This window comes from Zalophus californianus, chromosome 1 (genome assembly GCF_009762305.2).
Source record: "Zalophus californianus isolate mZalCal1 chromosome 1, mZalCal1.pri.v2, whole genome shotgun sequence".
Lineage (NCBI taxonomy): Eukaryota > Metazoa > Chordata > Mammalia > Carnivora > Otariidae > Zalophus > Zalophus californianus.
In genome coordinates, this window is record NC_045595.1 from 72,886,971 (window position 1) to 72,907,210 (window position 20,240).

The 20,240-nt window shown below is 45.2% G+C and overlaps 1 protein-coding gene across 1 annotated transcript in view; it reads right to left on the reverse strand.

The window, feature by feature from the left end:
• TGFBR2 (transforming growth factor beta receptor 2) overlaps positions 1-20,240 on the reverse strand; it is an 89,164-nt gene that overhangs the window by 37,068 nt on the left and 31,856 nt on the right. The window contains exons 2-3 of the mRNA XM_027582653.2: positions 16,241-16,409; positions 11,042-11,232 (exon numbers count right to left, since the gene is read on the reverse strand). Of these exons, the coding sequence (XP_027438454.1) occupies positions 11,042-11,232; positions 16,241-16,409 (360 nt within the window). The remainder of the gene's footprint in view (positions 1-11,041; positions 11,233-16,240; positions 16,410-20,240) is intronic.

The window sequence follows — 20,240 nt, forward strand, 5'->3', positions numbered from 1 at the left end:
ACGATTATGCACACGGCCTCCCCTCGCTTGTCTTTGCTAGAGCAGTGACACTCCAAATTTGCCATCTAACCTTCCAGTCACACTTTGAGGTTTAACACAGACCTGCTCTGAATGTAAAATTTCATCAGTTCTAAAACCACGGATGCCTCCACCCAGTGAGGAGGCACTTGGCCTTGTTTGGAAGCAACTATTATAAGCTATGAAAAGCACAGTATCATCCTGTATTAAAGGATCCTATTATTCCTCAGGGATGTGGTAATATAGGTAAATTTTTTTTGGTTGTTCTCCTCCTCTCATCTAGAAGGCTGAATTTCAGCTACATCCTGTGGTGGTTGTCATTCTCTAATTGTTACCATCCTTTTCCAGGTTGTATGAGGAACATGATGAAAAATATAAAAATATTTGGCAGAACAAACTGTCTTGAGGTCAGTGGTTCCCAACATTGGCTGCATATTAGAATATCTTGGGGAGGTTTTTTTTTAAATCCTGATACCAGGCCTCAGACCAAGTAAGTCTGAAACTGCAGGGCTACGACCCAGTTAATGAGTAGTTTTTAAAGATTCTCAGGTGTTTCCAAAGTGCAGCCAACGCAGAGAACAATGACTTCAGCCGGATGGGAAAAATAGGTATTCTGAATAGGATGGGACCTGAAAAAAGAAGAAATGGAAGGAATTTTAATGCCTACATTTAGGATCGACTATTCTTGACACCGGAACCAGCTATATCCTTTTTTTTTTTTTTTAAAGATTTTATTTATTTATTTGACAGAGACACAGCGAGAGAGGGAACACAAGCAGGGGGAGAGGGAGAGGGAGAAGCAGGCCTCCCGCGGAGCAGGGAGCCCGATGCGGGGCTCGATCCCAGGACCCTGGGATCATGACCTGAGCCGAAGGCAGACGCTTAACGACTGAGCCACCCAGGCGCCCCTGGAACCAGCTATATCCTAATGAGGGAACACGAGGTATATTTTTTCAAAGTAAAAATATGAATTATGACCTTGAAATGATGAAATGTTACAACAGAGAGACCCCACTCCTCTGTAAATCATTCCATAATCTAATCCCAAGAGATCTAGCTGTAGATCTATGAGGATAAGGTCTAAACACTGGGATATTTCAAAATTTATTCTTTACATTAAGTCAAAGTGGCCTTCCTGTACATCCATTTACTGGTTTTCATGCTGTTCTCTAAAGCCAAAGTACAACAAAATGGTTCCTTCTTAATGACTGTATGATGATGGCTGGTAAATTTGATATTCTGCATAATTAGCACCGCGCAGGAGTGCTATCAGGATCAGAAAAGGTTTTACAAAAGCATGTCAGCCAGATGTCCAACTGGTGGTAATTACAGCCTCTGGAGTTTAGTGTGAGCAAAAATGAAAGTCAATTTCATGGTGGTTAGCTAGCTCGCTGGTGTTTTCCCACTGGTGGGACACTGGACACTTGTAAAGTGGCAAAAGGGTCTCCATGGACCCTTCTGCCGTCACCCATCCGTGTGCTGTTTGTGGAACATAAGGAGGTGGTCATGGGGGTGAGGAGAGACTGCAGACGTACCACCTTATCAGACCAACTGTTTAACTGGTCACTCATATCCAGTGGCTGGGATTCGAGACAGATAGTGTCCTTACTGGATTCCACTCTGCCATGATTCACATCAAAATGAGGTTCCAGCGTGGAAATAGTCACAACAGGCAACCACATGTAGCCTCAGAGCATCTTTGTTTACTGTGCTGCTTAGGGGAAAAAAAAAAATCTACAGAAGCGAGTTGCTTTGCCTGGAGATGCTACAAATACATTCTAAGCTTCACTCGACTGAGTCACAATGCCCTCTGGCATGTATGATCTTTATTATTTCCTTGGCCAGACATGGGTTGTACTCACAGATTCAGAGCATGCTTTGTAACCTAGCCCATTCACAACCCAAGGCCCCTTCAGCCCTGAGTCATCACCTCAAATAACTGATTTCTCTTCCCAGGAATGAAACCAGAGACTTCCATCCATAATTTTCTTCCTCTTCTAACAACTCTTCGCCACCATATTTCCACGCTTACTTTTGTCTTCTGCATTTCGACTGGAAAGTCAACCTGGTTTGTTTCTCCTAAAACAAAAACGCATAGCTGGCGAGCCAGCTATTTTGAGTAGCGACTGCACAGTTCAAAGGCAGCGCACCCAGAAGTCCTACAGCTGCCAAAGCACCATTTATTCTTCGTATTTCTTTCACTCAAGAGCTAACAGTTTCCCCAAGAAGCCAGTTCTGAGATGCTGGGACAGAACCAATACAAAGTGGGATTTAAGAGAGAGCGGGCCGCGCTCCTAGGTCATCTCTGACTCAGAAACCAATACGAGTCAATACAGTGCGGCAAGGCATGTGATCAATACAGAGTGGGTTTGCGGGATGGCGTGAGGCCATGTGATTAAGGTCATGATAGGTCCAGGGGGAACCAGCTGGCTGAGATGTTCTGCTAGCAAGTTAAACATAGACAGGAAACCGCGCGTCTGATACTGTAAAAAAAATCATTTGTCTTCCTGCCAGAGTTAGGCCTGCAAACCAGAGAGGCTGTTTTCATTTAAAAGAAATTCTACAATGAGAGAGGAAGGAATGAAACTCTGTGGCTCCTGGGAACCCTTGTCTCCTCTCCGCTCAGCCTCTCAGGTTCAAGGGCATGCTAACTGCAAAAGTCTGCACGCAGCTGGGACGTCGGCAGTGAATGCACACTGGGCAGCAGCCGACTTCGGGAGGTCTGCTTCTCTGTTTAACCACATGGGTTGAACTTGGAGTCAGAAGTGGTTGCTAGAGTCCTCGTGCCTAAGTTGACTACATATAATTGATGTATTTACTGATAGTTCCATCCTGTTTAACAAAAAAAAAAAATTCTCATGTAACCTATAGATAGGTATAGTAGGGAAGGAAGACAAGAAAATAAAAGGTGTGTGGGGGGGTGGAACGAAGATAACAAGAAGATAAATGTGGAATACAAGGCAAGCAGTGGTGTTGTCAGGAGCCAAGTACTTGCCAGAAGCACGACTTAGTCGGTACCGAAGGGGGATGTACAAAAAACACGATCTACGTCACGGATTGAAGTCTGTTTTTGTAAATGAAGTGTTATTGGAACACAGCTGCATCCAATTGTTTATACGCCGTCTCTGGCTGCTTCCACAGCAGAGCTGAGTAGCTGGGACAGGGAGAGGCTCTAGGGCCTGCAAAGCCAAAAAATATTTACTAACGGGTCCTTTAGCAAAGAAGTTTGCTGACCTCTACTCTATATGCTTCAAAGTGTCCTTAAGATCAGAAAGGAACAGGACCCCATGAGGGAAACACTCTTTCTAAAGGGGACAGCTGAGAGAAATTTCTCCTGGCTTCCTCACAGATAGAAAAATTCAATGGAACCGTTTCCCCAACAGCATTCCTCACAGTGAACATTTCCCCCTGATTTCACTTCTTAAAGCTCCTTGCTCATCTGGCTAAATCCAATGTTAAGACATTTGAATCTAAGGGAGCAATAGTAACTATTTACAGCCAAAGTTTATTGAAGACTTGCTCTGGGCCAGGTACCACTTCTAAGTTCCCTACATGAATGAGGTCACTTATCCTCACAAGAATCCTGTCCAAAGGAGCACGATTTCTATCCCTATTTTTCAGAGGGGAAAACAGAGGTGAAGTGGTTCACTCAGGGAGAATTTATAAGTGGCTTAGTGGGGATTTGCACTCAGATCATCTTACTGGGGGAGAACCATGAGCTTCTCAAAAGATGAGCATCCCGCTGGCTATCCTTTACGTTAGAAACATCATTTCTCACAAGCCCGTGAAGAATGTCAGCCTGAGGTTGTACGTCTTGCCAAGGATTTGCTGAATGGCGAGTCTGTACTTCAGCGACCAGTCCTGTGCCCACAGAACAGGCAGCCTCTGAGGCGAGGGGTGCAAACTGCCACGGCTGTAAGCCTGATGAAAAGCATACAGCCCCCCACCCGACCTGACTGTCGAAGGGAAAGGGCATTCCCTGAAGAAGACACAAGATTCTCTGGTTCTCTGTGGGCAAAAGGTGAAGAACCAACTGTGAGATGTTGGGAAACTCATGTCACTCTCTGGAGACCCATTTCTTTGTAAGTAAAATGAAAAGTGTAGATCAACTTATTTCATGGGACTCACTTCAGCATAAAAAATTATGAGTCCAAAAAGGAAGGAAATAACAAGTGTTGGCAAGGAAGTAGAGAAAAGGAAACTTTTTTTGCACCCTTGGTGGAAATGTACATCAGTGCAGCCGCCATGGAAATCAGTATGGAGGCTCCTCAAAAAATTAAAAATAGAAATACCATATGGTCCAGCAATCCCACTTCAGAGTAAATAACCAAAGGAAATAAAAACAGGATCTCGAAGATCTATCTGCACTGCCATATTCACTGCAGCATTATCCACAATGGCTGAGATATAGAAACAACCTAAGTGTCCGTGAATGGGTGACTGGATAAAAAAGCTATGGAATACACACACACACACACACACACACACACACACACACACACACACACACACACACAAAATGGAGTATTACTCAGCTATGGGAAAGAAGGGAATTCTGCCATTCACAACATGGATGGACCTTGAGGGCATCAGGCTAAGTAAAATAAGCCAGACACAGAAAGACAAATACTGCATGGTATCACTTACATGTGGACTCTTAAAAAAAAAAAAAAAAGTCAAACTCATAGAAAGTAGAAAAGTGGTTGCCAGAGGCTGGAGGGTGGGAGAAATAGAGAGAGGTTGATAAAAGGGTACAAACTTTCAGCTATACGGTGAATAAGGTCAGAAGACCTAATGTAAAACACGGTGAGTATAGTTGATAATGGTCTTGTATAATCGAAATTTGCTAAAAGAGTAGAATTTAAATGTTCTCACACATACAAATAAATATGTGAGGTGATGGATGTTATTAACTAGATGAGAGGAATCCCTTCATAATGTATGTGTATACTTTTTAAAAAAGATTTTATTTATTTACCTGACAGAGAGAGAAAGAGAGTACAAGCAGGGGGAGCTGGAGAGGGAAGAGCAGACTCCCTGCTGAGCAGGGAGCCCAATGTGGGGCTCTATCCCAGGACCCTGGGATCAGGACCTGAGCCGAAGGCAGACGCTTAATGACTGAGCCACCCAGGCGCCCCTGTATGTGTATACGTTAAATATCTTACAATTGTATTTGCCTATTATACCTCAATAAAGCTGAAAAAAATGCTAAAACATGATGTCAGAAAAATAACAGAATTCTAGAGGTGCCTGGGTGGCTCAGTCGGTTAAGTGTCCGACTCTTGATTTCGGCTCAGGTCATGATCTCAGGGTCAAAGGATCAAGCCCTGTGTGGGGCTCCACACTAGGTGGGGAGTCTGCTTGGGATTCTTTCTCTCTTTCTCTCTTTCTCTCCCTCTGTCCCTCCCCCTTCTCTAAAATAAATGAATGAATCTTAAATATACATAACTCTAGGAAATAAGACAACATATCCGCAAGTGGTTAGTACAGGTGACCAATCCAACATAGACTCTCAACCAAGGGCAGTGATCATCCCTGCTGATGTTCTAATTATTCTATGAATTTCCAGAGCCTGGGCCTTGGACAAGGTGTCAGCTTGCTGGCTCTTCAGTTAAGGAAGGGGCTGGGTGTCTGCCTTGAAACCAGACTTGTCAAAGTTCAGGACCTTGAGTTTAATGCTAATTCCCTTTCCTGCAGAGCCATGGTGCCTCTCGATTTCTGGAAGGAGCAGTTTAGCTCCAAGTCAGGGGGAAAGGTGGGATGGCCAGGGGTCCAGTCATTGGGGGCTGGAAGCTCCTATAAGTTACCTTCTTGCTTTCCACATACCCAGCTCCAGCAGATGATCAGAACAAACAACTAAGGAACAAACTAATTCAGGCAAACTCTTTTTAATGTTACTCTATGACTTGGCCAGGGCTGCCCAGGGCTACCAAACACCTCCTCAGTAGACCTAATTCAGAACAACATCTTAAAATCATCCCTAAATGTCTTCTTGCTTTGGGAAATTTAGGGGACAACCCCACAGACAAATTAACATAAACATTATCATGGAAGCCAGAGAAATGTTACCTAAAAGGTGCTTGATATCTACATGCATCTGCTAGCGCAAAGACTGTGGGTATATAAAAGAATGACCTTTACTATCACTGTTGAAAGTCACCCACATTTCACTGGGGAGTTCTGCTACGCGATACATGAATGGACTGAGTACAGGATCTTTAGCTCATTTCCAAATGACCAGGTTTTAGACCAAATGTGTTCCTCTTGGGCTGATTAGCTCAGCAAGTCACCAGCATGAACTTAACAAGACCCATCCCTGGTTCCATGCCTACCTGGGTGAGTTCACACCAGTGCTTTTCACCCTTCAATGCGCAAAAAAATCACCAAGGACATTGTTACAGGGCAGATGATGGCGCGGTAGGTCCAGGAGGCTGCGTACATCTTACAAGCTCCCTGGTAAGGCCGCCACTGCTGGTGAGCCAAGACTTTGGGTATGAAAGGTTTTCAGCATTCCGAAGACTTGTGCTCCTCGGCAGTGTTCCCCTTCCCCAGGGAGGAAGGAGTAAGACAGAAGGCACCTGCTGTGTGCTGGCTACTGAGCCGGGCTCTCCCAGCATCACCTTCTTTACCCCCCACGGCCAACCCCGGGGGCCACAGGTCCCACCATCAGCACTAGGGGGTCGACAGTGGCACGGCCATCCAGGGAGAAGGGCGCGTGGCCCGAAGCAAGGTTTCTGCTGAAAAAAAGAGTGAATCTCTTTAGCAAGGACAGTGTGATTGCCCTCATCACGGATCTGAGAGGCACTTGTGAGTCTTTCCAGTTTTATTTAGCTGCCTCTTGCTGTGATTTCTGAGTCAAAACAGGAACAAGGTACCTCATTTGACATATCATCCGGTGAGGTCAGGGATGTGGTTAGCTGTGATTAGAAATCCTAGCCTCGACATTCTCCCCTCGTCTCTGTGAAGGCATGTGGAGGATGAGGCACAGAGACCCGGCAGAGTCTGAATGCTCCGCTGGCATGCCATGGTGGAACCTCAGCTATACGACCTCAGTGCCGCATGGTCCTCTCCACAGCTCACGCAGAAGTCCCAGACCCTGTACAAAGAGCCCACAGAATACTAGCAGCCAATGGTGACTCCTCACGCTGGACTGGGCATGGATACAAATGTTCTGCATGCATCCATCTATTCAATCCTGACAATGTCACGACACCCTCACCCCCGCCCCCTTATTTCCATTTCATACACGAGAGGACGGAAGCACGGAGACATCGGGTAACTGGCCCAAGGTGGCCAAGTAGCAGGTCAGGCCTTCAGTGCAGGGAAAGCCATCTCGGGCTCTCACTCTTGACCAATTACACGACACTATTTCTCTCTTTCCCAAAACAGCAAAAGTCATCTTGCTCAGGGCTCTGCAAATGAAGGGTCTTTACTGCCCTTGGAAACCGTTGATGGAATGAATAAAACTGAGTGGTTCTAGGGGCGCCTGGGTGGCTCAGTCGTTAGGCGTCTGCCTTCGGCTCAGGTCATGGTCCCAGGGTCCTGGGATCGAGCCTCGCAAGGGGCTCCCTGCTCCACGGGGAGTCTGCTCCTCCCTCTCCCACTCCCCCTGCTTGTGTTCCCTCTCTCGCTGTGTCTCTAATAAATAAATAAAATCTTTAAAAAAAAATAAAAATAAAAAAATAAGACTGAGTGGTTTTGTTTGATTCTTAAAGGTTCAGTGGGAGATCAATAACCGCAGAATGTCTTTGCAAAGTGGCTATGTCATCTGCAAGTAAACAGAGCAGCTGTTGGCTCCGGGGTCCCTCTTCCCACATGCTATGCTCTGTCTTACAGCCTGACAGGTCTCCTCCAACCAACAGTTGTCACTAGGCCATCAATAAGGACTAACACAAATACCCGCTCTTCTAGCTGGAATCTGAGGTCTGGGTGAGTCCAGGGGGCAGACCCTGACTCCTCGGAATTCTACACAATACCTTTTGGCAAGAGAGAGGATCCATTCTCTCTGAATGTCAGCTACTACGAATAATAACACAGAAAATAAAGATGTGCATTTAAAAAGAAAATCTTGTGGCTCATCTTTTTCCCTTAACTTTTTTTTTAAATTACTTATTTTAGAGAGATATTGAGATTGTGGGAGGTAGGGGCAGAGGGGGGAGGAAGAGAGAGAATCCCAAGCAGACACCCCCACTGAGCACGGAGCCCAATGCGGGGCTCCATCCCACGACCCTGAGATCATGACCTGAGCCAAAATCGAGTCGGACGCTTAACGGACTGAGCCACCCAGGCGCCCTTTCCCTCAAATTTTTAAGAAAAATGGAAGACGTAAGTAATTATCTTTTGCTGTATTTGCAGATCAGAAATCTGGCAACAAGAATAGAGTACTGTACTAATAAAAATACAGCGTAAAACACTTTAGAGTGTTTGTATTTGACATCTTATTTGACTCGGAGTGGAGAAATAAAAATTGTTTCAAGAGATTTCATTCCTCAGGGTAAGGGACAGATGGTGGCAATGAGAGGGGAAGTGGGTCCCCAAATGGGGTGTTTCAGGTGGGGGAATTATCCCACTGTGGAGACGGAAGATGTCTAAAAAGCAAACATTGGAGCATTTTAGGAGACTCTGAAGTCAGCCAGCAACCGACGCATCAGCTGCGCCGGATTTCCTGAGCTGTACAAGGAGAAACTGCCTTTATGCTGATTATCCCGCCTCACAGGGAAACAAATAGTCTGATAATGAATAAGAGGGAAAATATAGACATGGGCCCATGATTATCACCTGAGCTGAAATACACTAAAAACTGAAGTCATGCACATCTTAAGAGCTTATAGTAATATATATATATCTATATATCTATCTCCAGCTTACAGGCCATTTATTAACTTCTGTCCCTTTAGACAAAATAAACTCTTCCGTTGTGGATAAGCCAGTACGCAAAAGGAGAGAGAAGTTTCATGGATGGTAATAAACTTGTTTGGATATTCTGCTATTAGAGATTAATTCCTTTGGCTTAAACTGGGAGTTCTTTGAAAAGGTGAACTACTTGGGGAAAGTTAACAGGTTAAGTCAGGATATCACGTGTTACCATGCTTTAGCGTGATTTAATATAGTTACACCTTCCCTCCTAACTCGAATTACATAAGAAAAATGCAAGAAATGGAGTATATGGGATGAGAAAATAGGAGGGAGGAATGACTTTAGAAAGTGTTGCACTGACAAGATGAACATGTCTGACTCTGGACCCTGAGAAGTTAGCATTGGTAAGGGGTTGGACAAGAAGAGCAGGGAAATGGCAGTAGGTGAAGGACACAGAGAGAGAAAAAGAAGGGTCAGCATTGGGGGCAGGCACCAAACACAAAGCATGAGACATCATTTTCCATAGTTGGGATATACATAGTAGCAGGGATAGTGTATTAAGCCCAGAACTTATGTTCTAAACAAATCTTTTATTGAATCAGACCTATTTTGGGGCTAAAATAATCTTTCCCCACTCTGAATTTACATTCCTAAAACCAAGAGAATATTATTTTCACTATCCGACTGGCAAAATTAAAAGGCTTATGATCTCCAGTGTTAAAGAAGGGACATGGGAATCTGTATACTCAGGCATCTTTGTGGGGAGGAGAATAGTTTAGTAGTGGTTATCCAGATTTAAAATGTGTATAACTTCTGATCCAAAATTTCATTTCTAGAAATGAAATTCAAGTCTTATTTTGCAGAAATATTAGCACAAATGTACAAGACACTTTTACAAAGATATTCAATGTAGGAAAAATGGAGACACCTTAATAATCTACCAACAGGGGAATGGTTAAATCAGCCAGAGAAGATAATCCATATTATGGGATTTCTAGACAACAATTAAGAGGCATGTAGTATATCCATATGTATTGTCTTATTTAAAAGGAAGAGTAAAAGTGGCTGGGTGAAAAAAATATTATCAAATAATATTTACAGTATGACCAACTATTTGCACTGAGAGGTGGATGGATGGATGGATGGATGGATGGATGGATGGACGGACAGGTGGACGGATAGATGGATGGGCAGATGGCTGGATAGATGGATGGATGGATGGATGTATACATGGATTGAAGAAGGGAAGAAGGGAGAAAGGGAGGAAGTAGGGAAAGAGAGGAGGTAAGGAGGGATAATATAAATGAGTGATAGAGAAAAATATACATCCAACAAACTATCCACACTGATTATCTGCTGAGTCAGGAGTGAGGGGATGAGGCTCATATACTTCCATTTAAAAATATTTACATGTTGGGCTGTTTGAATTTTTGGTGAGGAACATACACTATTCTGTAGTTGAAAATCACTGAATAATGTCTTAAACTAAAGGAGTAGTGTGTGCCCTCCTTTCAAGCTGAGCGAATCCTGAACTTCAAAGATGGAGGCTAGCAGCTAACCTCGCCTTTCGCTGCCTCCATGGGTAAACTGTGGCTCATTACTTGCCCTCTGCATTTCAGTTCTTCTCTCAGATGGGAGCATTAACAAGTACTCTTCAGACAAATCCTAAGAACATGTACACAAAACCACCTGAGTTCATTCCAAATAAGTCTCCCTCCAGTATCCAACAGCCTCCTCCAATCTCCAGACCGGCATTTCTCAAATTTGAGCAGCATCAGAATCCCCAGGAGGGTTTGCTCAAACACAGACTGTGGGGCCCGCACCCAGAGTTTCTGCTTCCACAGGCTGGGGCGGGGCCCCAGATTCCGCGTTGCTGGAAATTTCTCAGGTGATGCTGCTGCTGCCACTCCAGGGACTGTGTGAAGAACCACTGCTGTTGGTTGAAGGCAAATAATAACGTGGGTCCTATAAGCCACATTGGCTATGGGCCAGAATGAACCCTGTCACTCTTGAAGCACCTCGTCCCGCCTGGTGACTGGGTTCCTAATCCACAGAGTGTAAGCTCCCTCTCCAGTCCCAGAAGATGGAGTCTGAGACCTCGGACCAGGGACACAGAGATGGACACAGAGGAAGCTGGGCTCCTGACCCTCGAGGGAAGAAAACTCACCTTCGGAGAAGATGATATAGTCATTGCACTCGTCGGAGCTACAGGAACACATAAAGAAAGTCTCGCCCAACACCTTTTTTTCCTTCATAATACACTTTGGAGAAGCAGCATCTTCGAGAACGATTCCATGGTAGGTGTCCTTGGGGTCATGGCAAAGCGTCTCTAGTGTTATGTTCTCATCATTCTTTCTCCTAGGGTGCAGAAGTTCATGGCAGGGGAGAGAAGAGAAAAGAGGATGGATGAATACGGCCCCCTGGACAGAAAAGCAATCTGGACCGTATTTCCTTCCCAAAGCTTTTTGAACAATGGCAGCTGGTTCCTGTTCTCCCACGTTAACAGGTTGTCCTCTAGTCTCCTGTGCTTTTTCTACTCATTTCGCTTTTTCCATTGCATATTCTCAAAACCCCTTTATGAGTGTAAACATGAAGGTTTTCCCTGGGGGCTGTCCAGCTGGAGAACCTTACGCATTAAGTCTTAATTAAACCAGGAGACAGGAAGGCATGGTAAACCGAAGACTGCGAGGTCCTCAGGGTTAAACCTTCCATCCTGAACGCCCTGCCAGGCTCACACTGCATCCCCGGTTTATCTCACAGGAACAGGGTCACGTCTAGCTCAACTGTGCTCCAAGAGCATTCCTGGGAATGCCGTGGCCGTTCCTCGAGTCTGTTTGCTGGGCCCCAGAGGGCTCCGTGTGAGGGCGTATCCACGTCGGCAGCTGGCTGTGTGGAAGGCACGGAACACACTTCCTAGATGAAGCATTGGCAGTTTCCCTGCCTCACAGAAAGGAACGGAAGGGGAAAAAATGAAAACACATGGGAAAGAACTACAAGGTGTTCTTCATTTATAGTTCAGTGAAATATTTTACACTGTTATGAACCAATTACATCTACATGTAGCATCCCTTCACTTCACGTGTCTGCTAAGGGCTCCGAGAAGCTCTCCTGTGGCATTTTACTGAGGCCCTAGAAGGTGCCCAGTGGGCTCTATGTGTATAGTACATTTATTTTTTTATTTTTTTATTTTTTTAAAGATTTTATTTATTTATTTGATAGAGACAGAGACAGCGAGAGAGGGAACACAAGCAGGGGGAGAGGGAGAAGCAGGCTTCCCGCTGAGCAGGGAGCCCAATGTGGGACTCGATCTCAGGACCCTGGGATCATGACCCGAGCTGAAGGCAGATGCTTAACGACTGAGCCACCCAGGCGCCCGTGTATAGTACATTTAAAAATGACATGATTAATGCCCACTATTATAACTGCAAAAGCCAAAATAAAACTCCGGCATCCTTGGAAAAGTGTATCATTCTCTGCCTCTTTCAATCTGCTTCTCTCATAAACGTGCCACCTTGGATGGTTCTGTCCAACACCAAGGTTGGGCTGACCTCTTTCTTCCCATCTCCGACCATTTCAGATGCAAAATACCTGTTGTCTTGAATGGTCCTCTCTCCATCTGGAGGGGGGTCTAGGGATGGGCTAATCTGGCTAAACTGAATGGTGGTCAGTTTTGCGAACATAATCTTCCCTGGGAAGGATTCTGAGTGCCGGCGGTTGAGGGTCCATATGTGCCTGCATGCCTGCTCACACTCACCAGCCGCTCCCCCCCGCCCCACAAGCTCACTGTTTGCAGCAAACAGAATGGCAGGCCGGTTGGAGGCAAGAAGCAGCGAAAATACAGCCTTCACCTGGAAAACAGGCAGGGCCATATCCACGGGAAAGAGTAATTTTGATGGCGCCACCATTAGGGACACAAAAGGATGATATGTCAACAAGGGGATAAGAAGAGCACAAATGAGGGCACAGATGGAACAGTCCAACCAGGAATGGAGTCAATGTGGCTGACTTCCATGCAACCCAGAGCTGACTCCAGGAGAGCCATCCATGCTCTTGTGAAGGAGTTCAAGGGTTCTGGTTCTGGAACTAACACTCAAGTGGGCACAAAAGGAGCAAGCCCTTGCTAAGTAGGTCTCTACTGGTAAAGGAAGCGCCACAGTTGGAATTCTTATTCTAGCGTGGCTAGCAGGGAAGGCATGATCACACAACAAACTATGTATGTTTAAAAATCCATTTATCCTTAACCCCAAAGCTCCTGGGAAGTCCTGGCAAAAATGGCAGCGATGAAACAAGAGCACCTTCCTCCCTGTCCCCACAGTAGTGGGGTGTGTGTGTGTGTGTGTGTGTGTGTGTGTGTGTGTGTGTGTGTATGTGTTATTTTCTGGTCTGGGTAACAAAATGAAGGCACGCTGAGTCTTTGGTGCCCCCAGGTAAAAGCATGATGTCTCTTCCTTGGGAAGCTTCTAGAAGCCAAGGAATGGAATGAAGAAGGAACTGTGAGTCCTCATGTAAAGCTGCTCTATAACTACTGGGCAGCTCTTCCAGAGCCTCTTGCTTTCCACCCCCTTGCAGCTTAGAGGACTAAAATTGCAGAGAGGAAATTCAGTTAGAATACTTGAGCCTGGGGCAAGTCCTTAACTTCTTCCCCCACTCACTCCTATAATAGTGTTCCCTGGCAGGCAGAACTGACTTTGCAAAATATCTTTGGATACAGTTGAGCATAAGAAGGGAAAATATAATGAACCAAATACAGACTTTTTCTTTGTCCTGAAACATTTGCCCTGAGCCATTGAAGAGGTTTGTCACTATCCACTCACAAAAGAACCACGACAATAAAATTAATTTTGGTTCCACAAGATTTTTATCCTTGGAGAGAACTTACACATTTGACATGGTATGGGTGCGTAACTGCCATCAGTTAAATGAACAAACAAACCAGCGAATGAATGAAAAGAACACTAAGACTCATAAAGGCACTGCAATGTATTACCAGGGTAGAGCCTTTCAGTTTCCACATCTGGCTGTTGGTTTGCGTTCCCTGGAAACAGACCTTAAGGCTGTGAGATTCCTGTGCAGAGAGTTTTCGGAAAGCCACCTGTAAGGGAAGCAGCACCCTGCACACAGTGGGGGTGAAGCCATGATGCAGATCACAGCAACCGACTCACTGATCCCTTAGAAGCCGTGAAGCTAAGATGGCCAGTCAGAGCCACCCTGAAGGAGGCCAAGCGGCCAGGCATTTTGGACACTGGCATCAACCAGTCATGGGATGCTGACTGCCTATGGAGAGGAGCAAACTTATGAGGGGCCAAATGAGGGAAGAAGCTCCAATGAGTGGGGGTGGGCGTGGTGGGTAGTCCCCTGGAGGGACTCGGGGTGATCCCTCAGCAGCTACTGCTGCCAGTTGCTGAGGGGGGGAGTGCCTCAGTGCTGAGGGGGATCAGCGAGGTGTACCACAGCACCTCTCACTTCCCTTTCTCCTTCCTGACATTCCACTCCACAGGAGTATTTGTCTTGCCGAGACAGGTACAAACAACATTCACTGCATTAACTCTTTACGGTGGGAACAGTGAGGAGACAGGGAGGTTTCCTCTCCCCTACATGCTCACATTTCCTGAGACAGCGAGTAACATAATGCTTCATTACAGAGACTGTAATCCTAGAGAGACTTGATTCACATTCAATAGGTGAGGTTTGTAAGGTGGGTCCAGAAAAAATGACTTTATTAGATGAGCCTGTTTGGGGTAGCAGAAGTAAGCTCTCCTGCCACAGTGCAGATTCAAGTGAAGGTGATCAGCAGAGAACAGAAGCAAAGAAGAAGAGTTGAGGTCACCCAATCTGGTGTCTCAATCTTCCCTGCACTAGACTTGATGGGTGGTCCCCCAGCATGTCCTGAACTTTGACTCCTCAGAGGAGGAAGCCTGTTTTGTTGTTGGGAAACCACGAGTGTGAAAATGTTTAAATTTATACTTAAGTTTGTCCCCTGGTAAATTTTATGGATCCTCTTTCTGCCCTTCAGAATTACACAGAACAAGTTTCTTATATTTTCTACTTGAGAGCCTGTCCAGTATCTCTTAACAGAACTCATCCATGTCTTCTCTCTACTGGACTTGCTGTGTCTGATTCCATCAGCCATTCCTCACATCGCCAACTTCCTAAGCCTGCAATCATACTGGTCCCGTTGCCTCTGGACACGATCTTTGTCAAAATCCCTTTTGCAAAAGCATTGCTCAGAACCGGACCTGAATGAAGTTGGCAGGTACAACAAGGTAACATGACAGCTCTTTGCTGTTAACATTCTTTTCGTGCTTGCCAAACTAGTTCATCTGCAGTATGTATGGAAATTTGCAAGCTTTACAGATCTATCATCAAGTCTAACTATATGTGGTCAAAAGACTTATTCCCCCAATGAGGAGGCAGGGGATATTTGGGTTTATATTCTCATTTGCCAACTGGCCAGGAGACACATAGTTTACTTAAAAAAAATTGGCTGATAAATTCAAAACATCAGAATAAGTCTATAAATGTTATATTTCATTAACAAATTTATACACTTTTATAAAAGGGGGGCTCTTTTAATCTCTATTTTCCTTTTATCTCTTGCTCATACTCCCAATCTGTAATTATGAAGGAATCAAAGGATTTGTGAGCACCGTGTGTGTGTGTGTGTGTGTGTGTGTGTGTGTGTGTGTGTGTGTGTGTAAACGTGGGGGGAATGAGAGGGAGAGGGACAGGGAGGGAGGGAGAGAGAGAGAGAGAGAGAATATGAAGGGAATATGGAGGGAGGGAGGGGGAGAGAAGGAATGTGATCTAAGAGAAATACGCAGTGTTGATCCAAGAAGATGTTGCATGTAGCCGGTGGTGCTGTGAGTGACCTGGCCAGGGCTTCTGAGTACAGAATGGGTTGTTCTTCTGGTTCTCCAAAAAGCTTCCTTTTTTTTTTTTTTTTGACAAAAGCTTTCTTCTTCCAACAGGCCACCTTTCATCTCCTCTCCTTCCACAGGACAAGACAGAGATGGCCTCAGAAGAATAAAGCTCCTGGTGTCCCTCTGCGGTACCAAGCAGGTGTCAATTAAAATGACAAGTGGCAAATGTCTCTCCTTCATACAGAGAAGAGGCCCGGATTTATTGTAAACATTAACGGTCATCTTATATCCCGTCGCACGCACATTAATATAGATACACATGGGTGTGTATGTGTCTGAGGAAGGACAGAATCTCTCTGGAAATTACATGTAATCATTTGAAAGAGAGATGGCCTGAAAGAAAGGGACGTGTGAGGGGGCATGGAGAGAGCCCTGACTCCATGTACCCCGGTGTGCATCACTTACAAAAGGAGGGCAAAACGAAGATTTTTCAAAGGCCACCTTACCAGACAGCCAGACAGACTTCATGTGGTTTCTCACAGATGGATGTAATGCTGCAGTTGCTCATGCAGGATTTCTGGTTGTCACAGGTGGAAGATCTCACATCGCAAAATTTACACAATTGCGGAAATTTGATGACACCATTGTTGTCAGTGACCATCATGTCATTATTAACTGGGGAGAGGAAAGAAAGACACATTAAATGAGTATCTCACTGCTAGGCAGCCTGCCAGTGAATTCCTGATGGTGTTATGCAATTTCAAATGAACCAAAGTAATGCCTTCACATCAGATTAGAATTTCCTTCACATAGGCAATTTGTAATGAAAACCACTGCAGGGGGGCATGGCGGGGGGGGTGGTGGGGGGGGGGTGGGGGGTGGTGGTTTGAGTAACTTCTTGCTTTTGTCCTTGATTACCATAAGGCACTCTATCTCCAAACACAATCCTTCAATCCAGAAACATAGATCTGATTGGTCCACTGCATAGTGCTGGGTGCTAGGAGCACAGAGAATGCTAACTTAAGGAAATTATCCTTTAGTTGAGTAGATAGACAAGGAAACAGATGAGGATAGGGTAACCCAAAACAGAAGCACAGAGGATACGGGATCCTGACAAGAGTCACCACCCAGATGGGCAGAGACAGGTCACAATGGTGCAGTGCACCGAAAGGGTGTTGGCCAACTCAGAGGAGACACTGTAGGTGAGGCAGGACACTGCCCTCGTTCTCCTGACCTGCATAGGAAGAGCTCTAAGGGCCTTCTTTGCAAGAAACTGGTTCTAGAGGTGCCTAGGTGGCTGTCAGTTAAGCGTCTGCCTTCGGCTCAGGTCATGGTCTCAGGGTCCTGGGATCAAGTCCTGCATCGGGCTCTCTGCTCAGCAGCGAGTCGGCCTCTCCCTCTCCCTCTGTGCTCTGTCTCTCAAATAAACAAATAAAATCTTAAAAAAAAAAAAGACTGGTTCTAATTGCTTTGACAGAAATCAGGTGATTAACCAACACTGACTGTCTCTGAGACAGAATCCCAAACACTGGCGAGGCTCAGAGCACTGGAGTCCTGCAGGTGTGGAAAAGCTGAGTTCCACCTTGAGAGTCTGCTCCCCGCCGCCTCTCTGACTTCATCCCCCACCACCAACCCATATTTACTCCGTGTTCATTACCTTTTAGGACACATGGGCCTCCCTGGAAGAAGCCAAGTTCCTTCCTCCTCAGAGCCTATCACTTGCAATTCCCTTTGTCCCCTTTCTGGTCGCCAATTAATGTCACCTCTTCATCCTAAAGCAGCCCACAAGTAACTGGCACAGGATTCTGTTTTATCTCCTGCACAACTATCTCACTCACTTACTTGTTTATAATCTATCCAGCAGAATGCAAGCTCCTGGAGCTTTTGTCTGCCTTGTTTACATACTGGGTCTCCAGTGTCAAGAAGAGGACCTGCTCCATAGAAGGTATCCGGAATTTGTTGAAGGAGTGAGTGAATAGTGAATACACAAGGACTGAATATAAGAAGTTCACATTTGGCTCTTTATACCAAGTGGGAAACGATATAGAACTTCTTCACTCAGATGGGGAGGGTGGTGATTATAAATGCAATATTCATTCACAGTCATCTATAGCATATTATAAGGCAGACCGTTCTTAGCAAAACACATGCTACATGTTGAGAGACCATTAAAAAAGGTGTAACACCGCCTGCCCCATCTTCTTCCTCCAAGAGATCCATTTCTATTGGAAAAAGTGGAAATTAAAGGGTTGAGTTTAGGGATGCCTGGGTGGCTCAGCTGTTAAGCATCTGCCTTCAGCTCAGGTCATGATCCCAGGGTCCTGGGATGGAGCCCCACATCGGACTCCCTGCTCAGTGGGGAGCCTACTTCTCCCTCTGCCTGCCGTTCCCCCTGCTCGTGCTCAGTCTCTCTCTCTGCCTCTCACAAATAAATAAAATCTTTAAAAAAATTAATAAATAAAGGGTTGAGTTTAGAGAGTCAAGTGAAGTAAGACAAGGTTACGAGGCATTTGGTCAACAAACATGAACTTAGAGACACTTTCAGGCTAGACTAAGAAAGATTACGTGCCTAGACCACCTATAGCACTGGACCAGCCACTGGCTATTGGGAGGTGTGCTTTTCCCAGGGCTCTCCCTTAGAAGGGCCTGAGGCTCCTCATCTCCTCCCTGTGTCAAGTATGCTCCTGCCTAAAGCCAGACAGACAACTTCAACGCCCTCCCACGGTCTCTCTCTGCCCCGTGAATTTTTGATTTCTGTCATCCACACTTTGCCACGAAACCCTCGTCGCTTGGGCATGGCACCTGTTTCCTGGGTCTCTAAAAATACAAACATATATAAATTTAAGATTTGCTTTCTTGTGGTAACATTAAATATAGAAGAAAAAAAAAACCATTCATCCCTCTCAGGCCTCAAGTTCATTTCAGGAAGTGTATTTTTAGGCAACAAACTATTTTGAAATTTGTCTCCCAGACCAAGAGCTTTATGCTAAGCTAAAAATACAGGCCAAAATGCTTTCTGAACTTTGTGTTCAATTTGGGAGTAAGATGACAATGAATATATATATTTTTTTCTACAATAGTTAGAGTTGGATCTATTTGTGAAGCAACTAATTTAACCCCTTAGATTTCCCTAAAAGCATAGGTAAAACAATAAAAATCTGGGTGATGTTCCATTTATGTGAATTTTTTTTATAGAGAGTATGTTTCACACAAACAAACACGTATTTGCAGGTTAGGAAGCTTTGTTGTTTTTAAATATAAAATCAAGCCTCCATGAAATGGAATTCAGCCTTCTCGCATTTGAGGATTTTAGCCTGTATTAGTAGTTACCAACTTTGAGGGCATGTTAGAATCAATCACCTAGAGAGGTTTAAAAAAATAATGAGCCTGAGTCCCACTTCCAGATACACTGATTTAATTATTCTGGAAGGCGGCCTGAGCATCGAGATTTTTCGAAGCTGCCCAGATATTCTAACGTGCACCCAAGGCAGAGAACCCTGACCTGGAATGAGTTGAAAACAACCTGATTAGCAGAAAACAAAAAAGCACCCCCCGCCACACACACACATCTCCTGTGACAATGAAGGACCAGCCCTTCAATAAATGTGGAAGGAGATTCCTTGTAAAAACCAGGGCCCGAAAGCTATGTGATGAAGCCTTTTACATGTCAGATGGAAAGGAGTCCTTTGCTGGGCTGGCCAATGCCTTTCTAACACAAGTTAAGAAGGGTGAGAAAAGCTAGAGGAGTCAGGAGTGAAAGGAGAGACATGCCAACAGTGAGTCCACTGTTGGAAGCCACAGGGGCGGCCACAGACGTGTTGACAAGTATAAGTGGTTTAGATCTAATGCCTACAAAACACAATCAACAGTGAAGACACAAAAGAGGGCCATTGAAAAGGAAAAAAAAAAAACAATAAAGAAGGGCCACCAAGCTGCCCAGCTCTGGGGTGTCACTCAGACCACAGTCTGCGATTGAGGTCCCTGGAGACGTGCAGGTGTATGAGGTCCACTGCCTACAGCAAGGCCCAGAAAGAGCAGACCTTTGCAATGACCTCTGGGAAAAAGGCCTCCACACTTGGAGGCTCAGACCCATGGGGGGAGGGGATGGCTTACAATGGGAATGCACACACACCTAAGCACCTACTGTGTGCCAGCTAAAGTGCGTACGTTACCACACATCACATCATAAGTACCCAGTAAGGAGGCCTCCTTTTTCTCTTTATTATTGTAAAAGCGATCACTGCGAAGGTGAACAGACTTTTTAGCTTGATCAGCCGCTGTTTCTTTTCTGTTTGTTTTTTTTTTTTTTTTGCAAAATTTGAAAGCCTTTACCTAGGGCATATTCACTATAATCCCCCTCCCTCCCTTCCCTAGCCAGCCACTCCCTTAGCTAATTGGCCTCAGGAGGCTCCCCACCTTGACAACTCCAGCCAGTCAATAGTGGTCAGCCTCCTCTTTAAGCCAGCATTCTCCCTTGTGAGTATGTCTGTTGGTGGGATAGGGTGA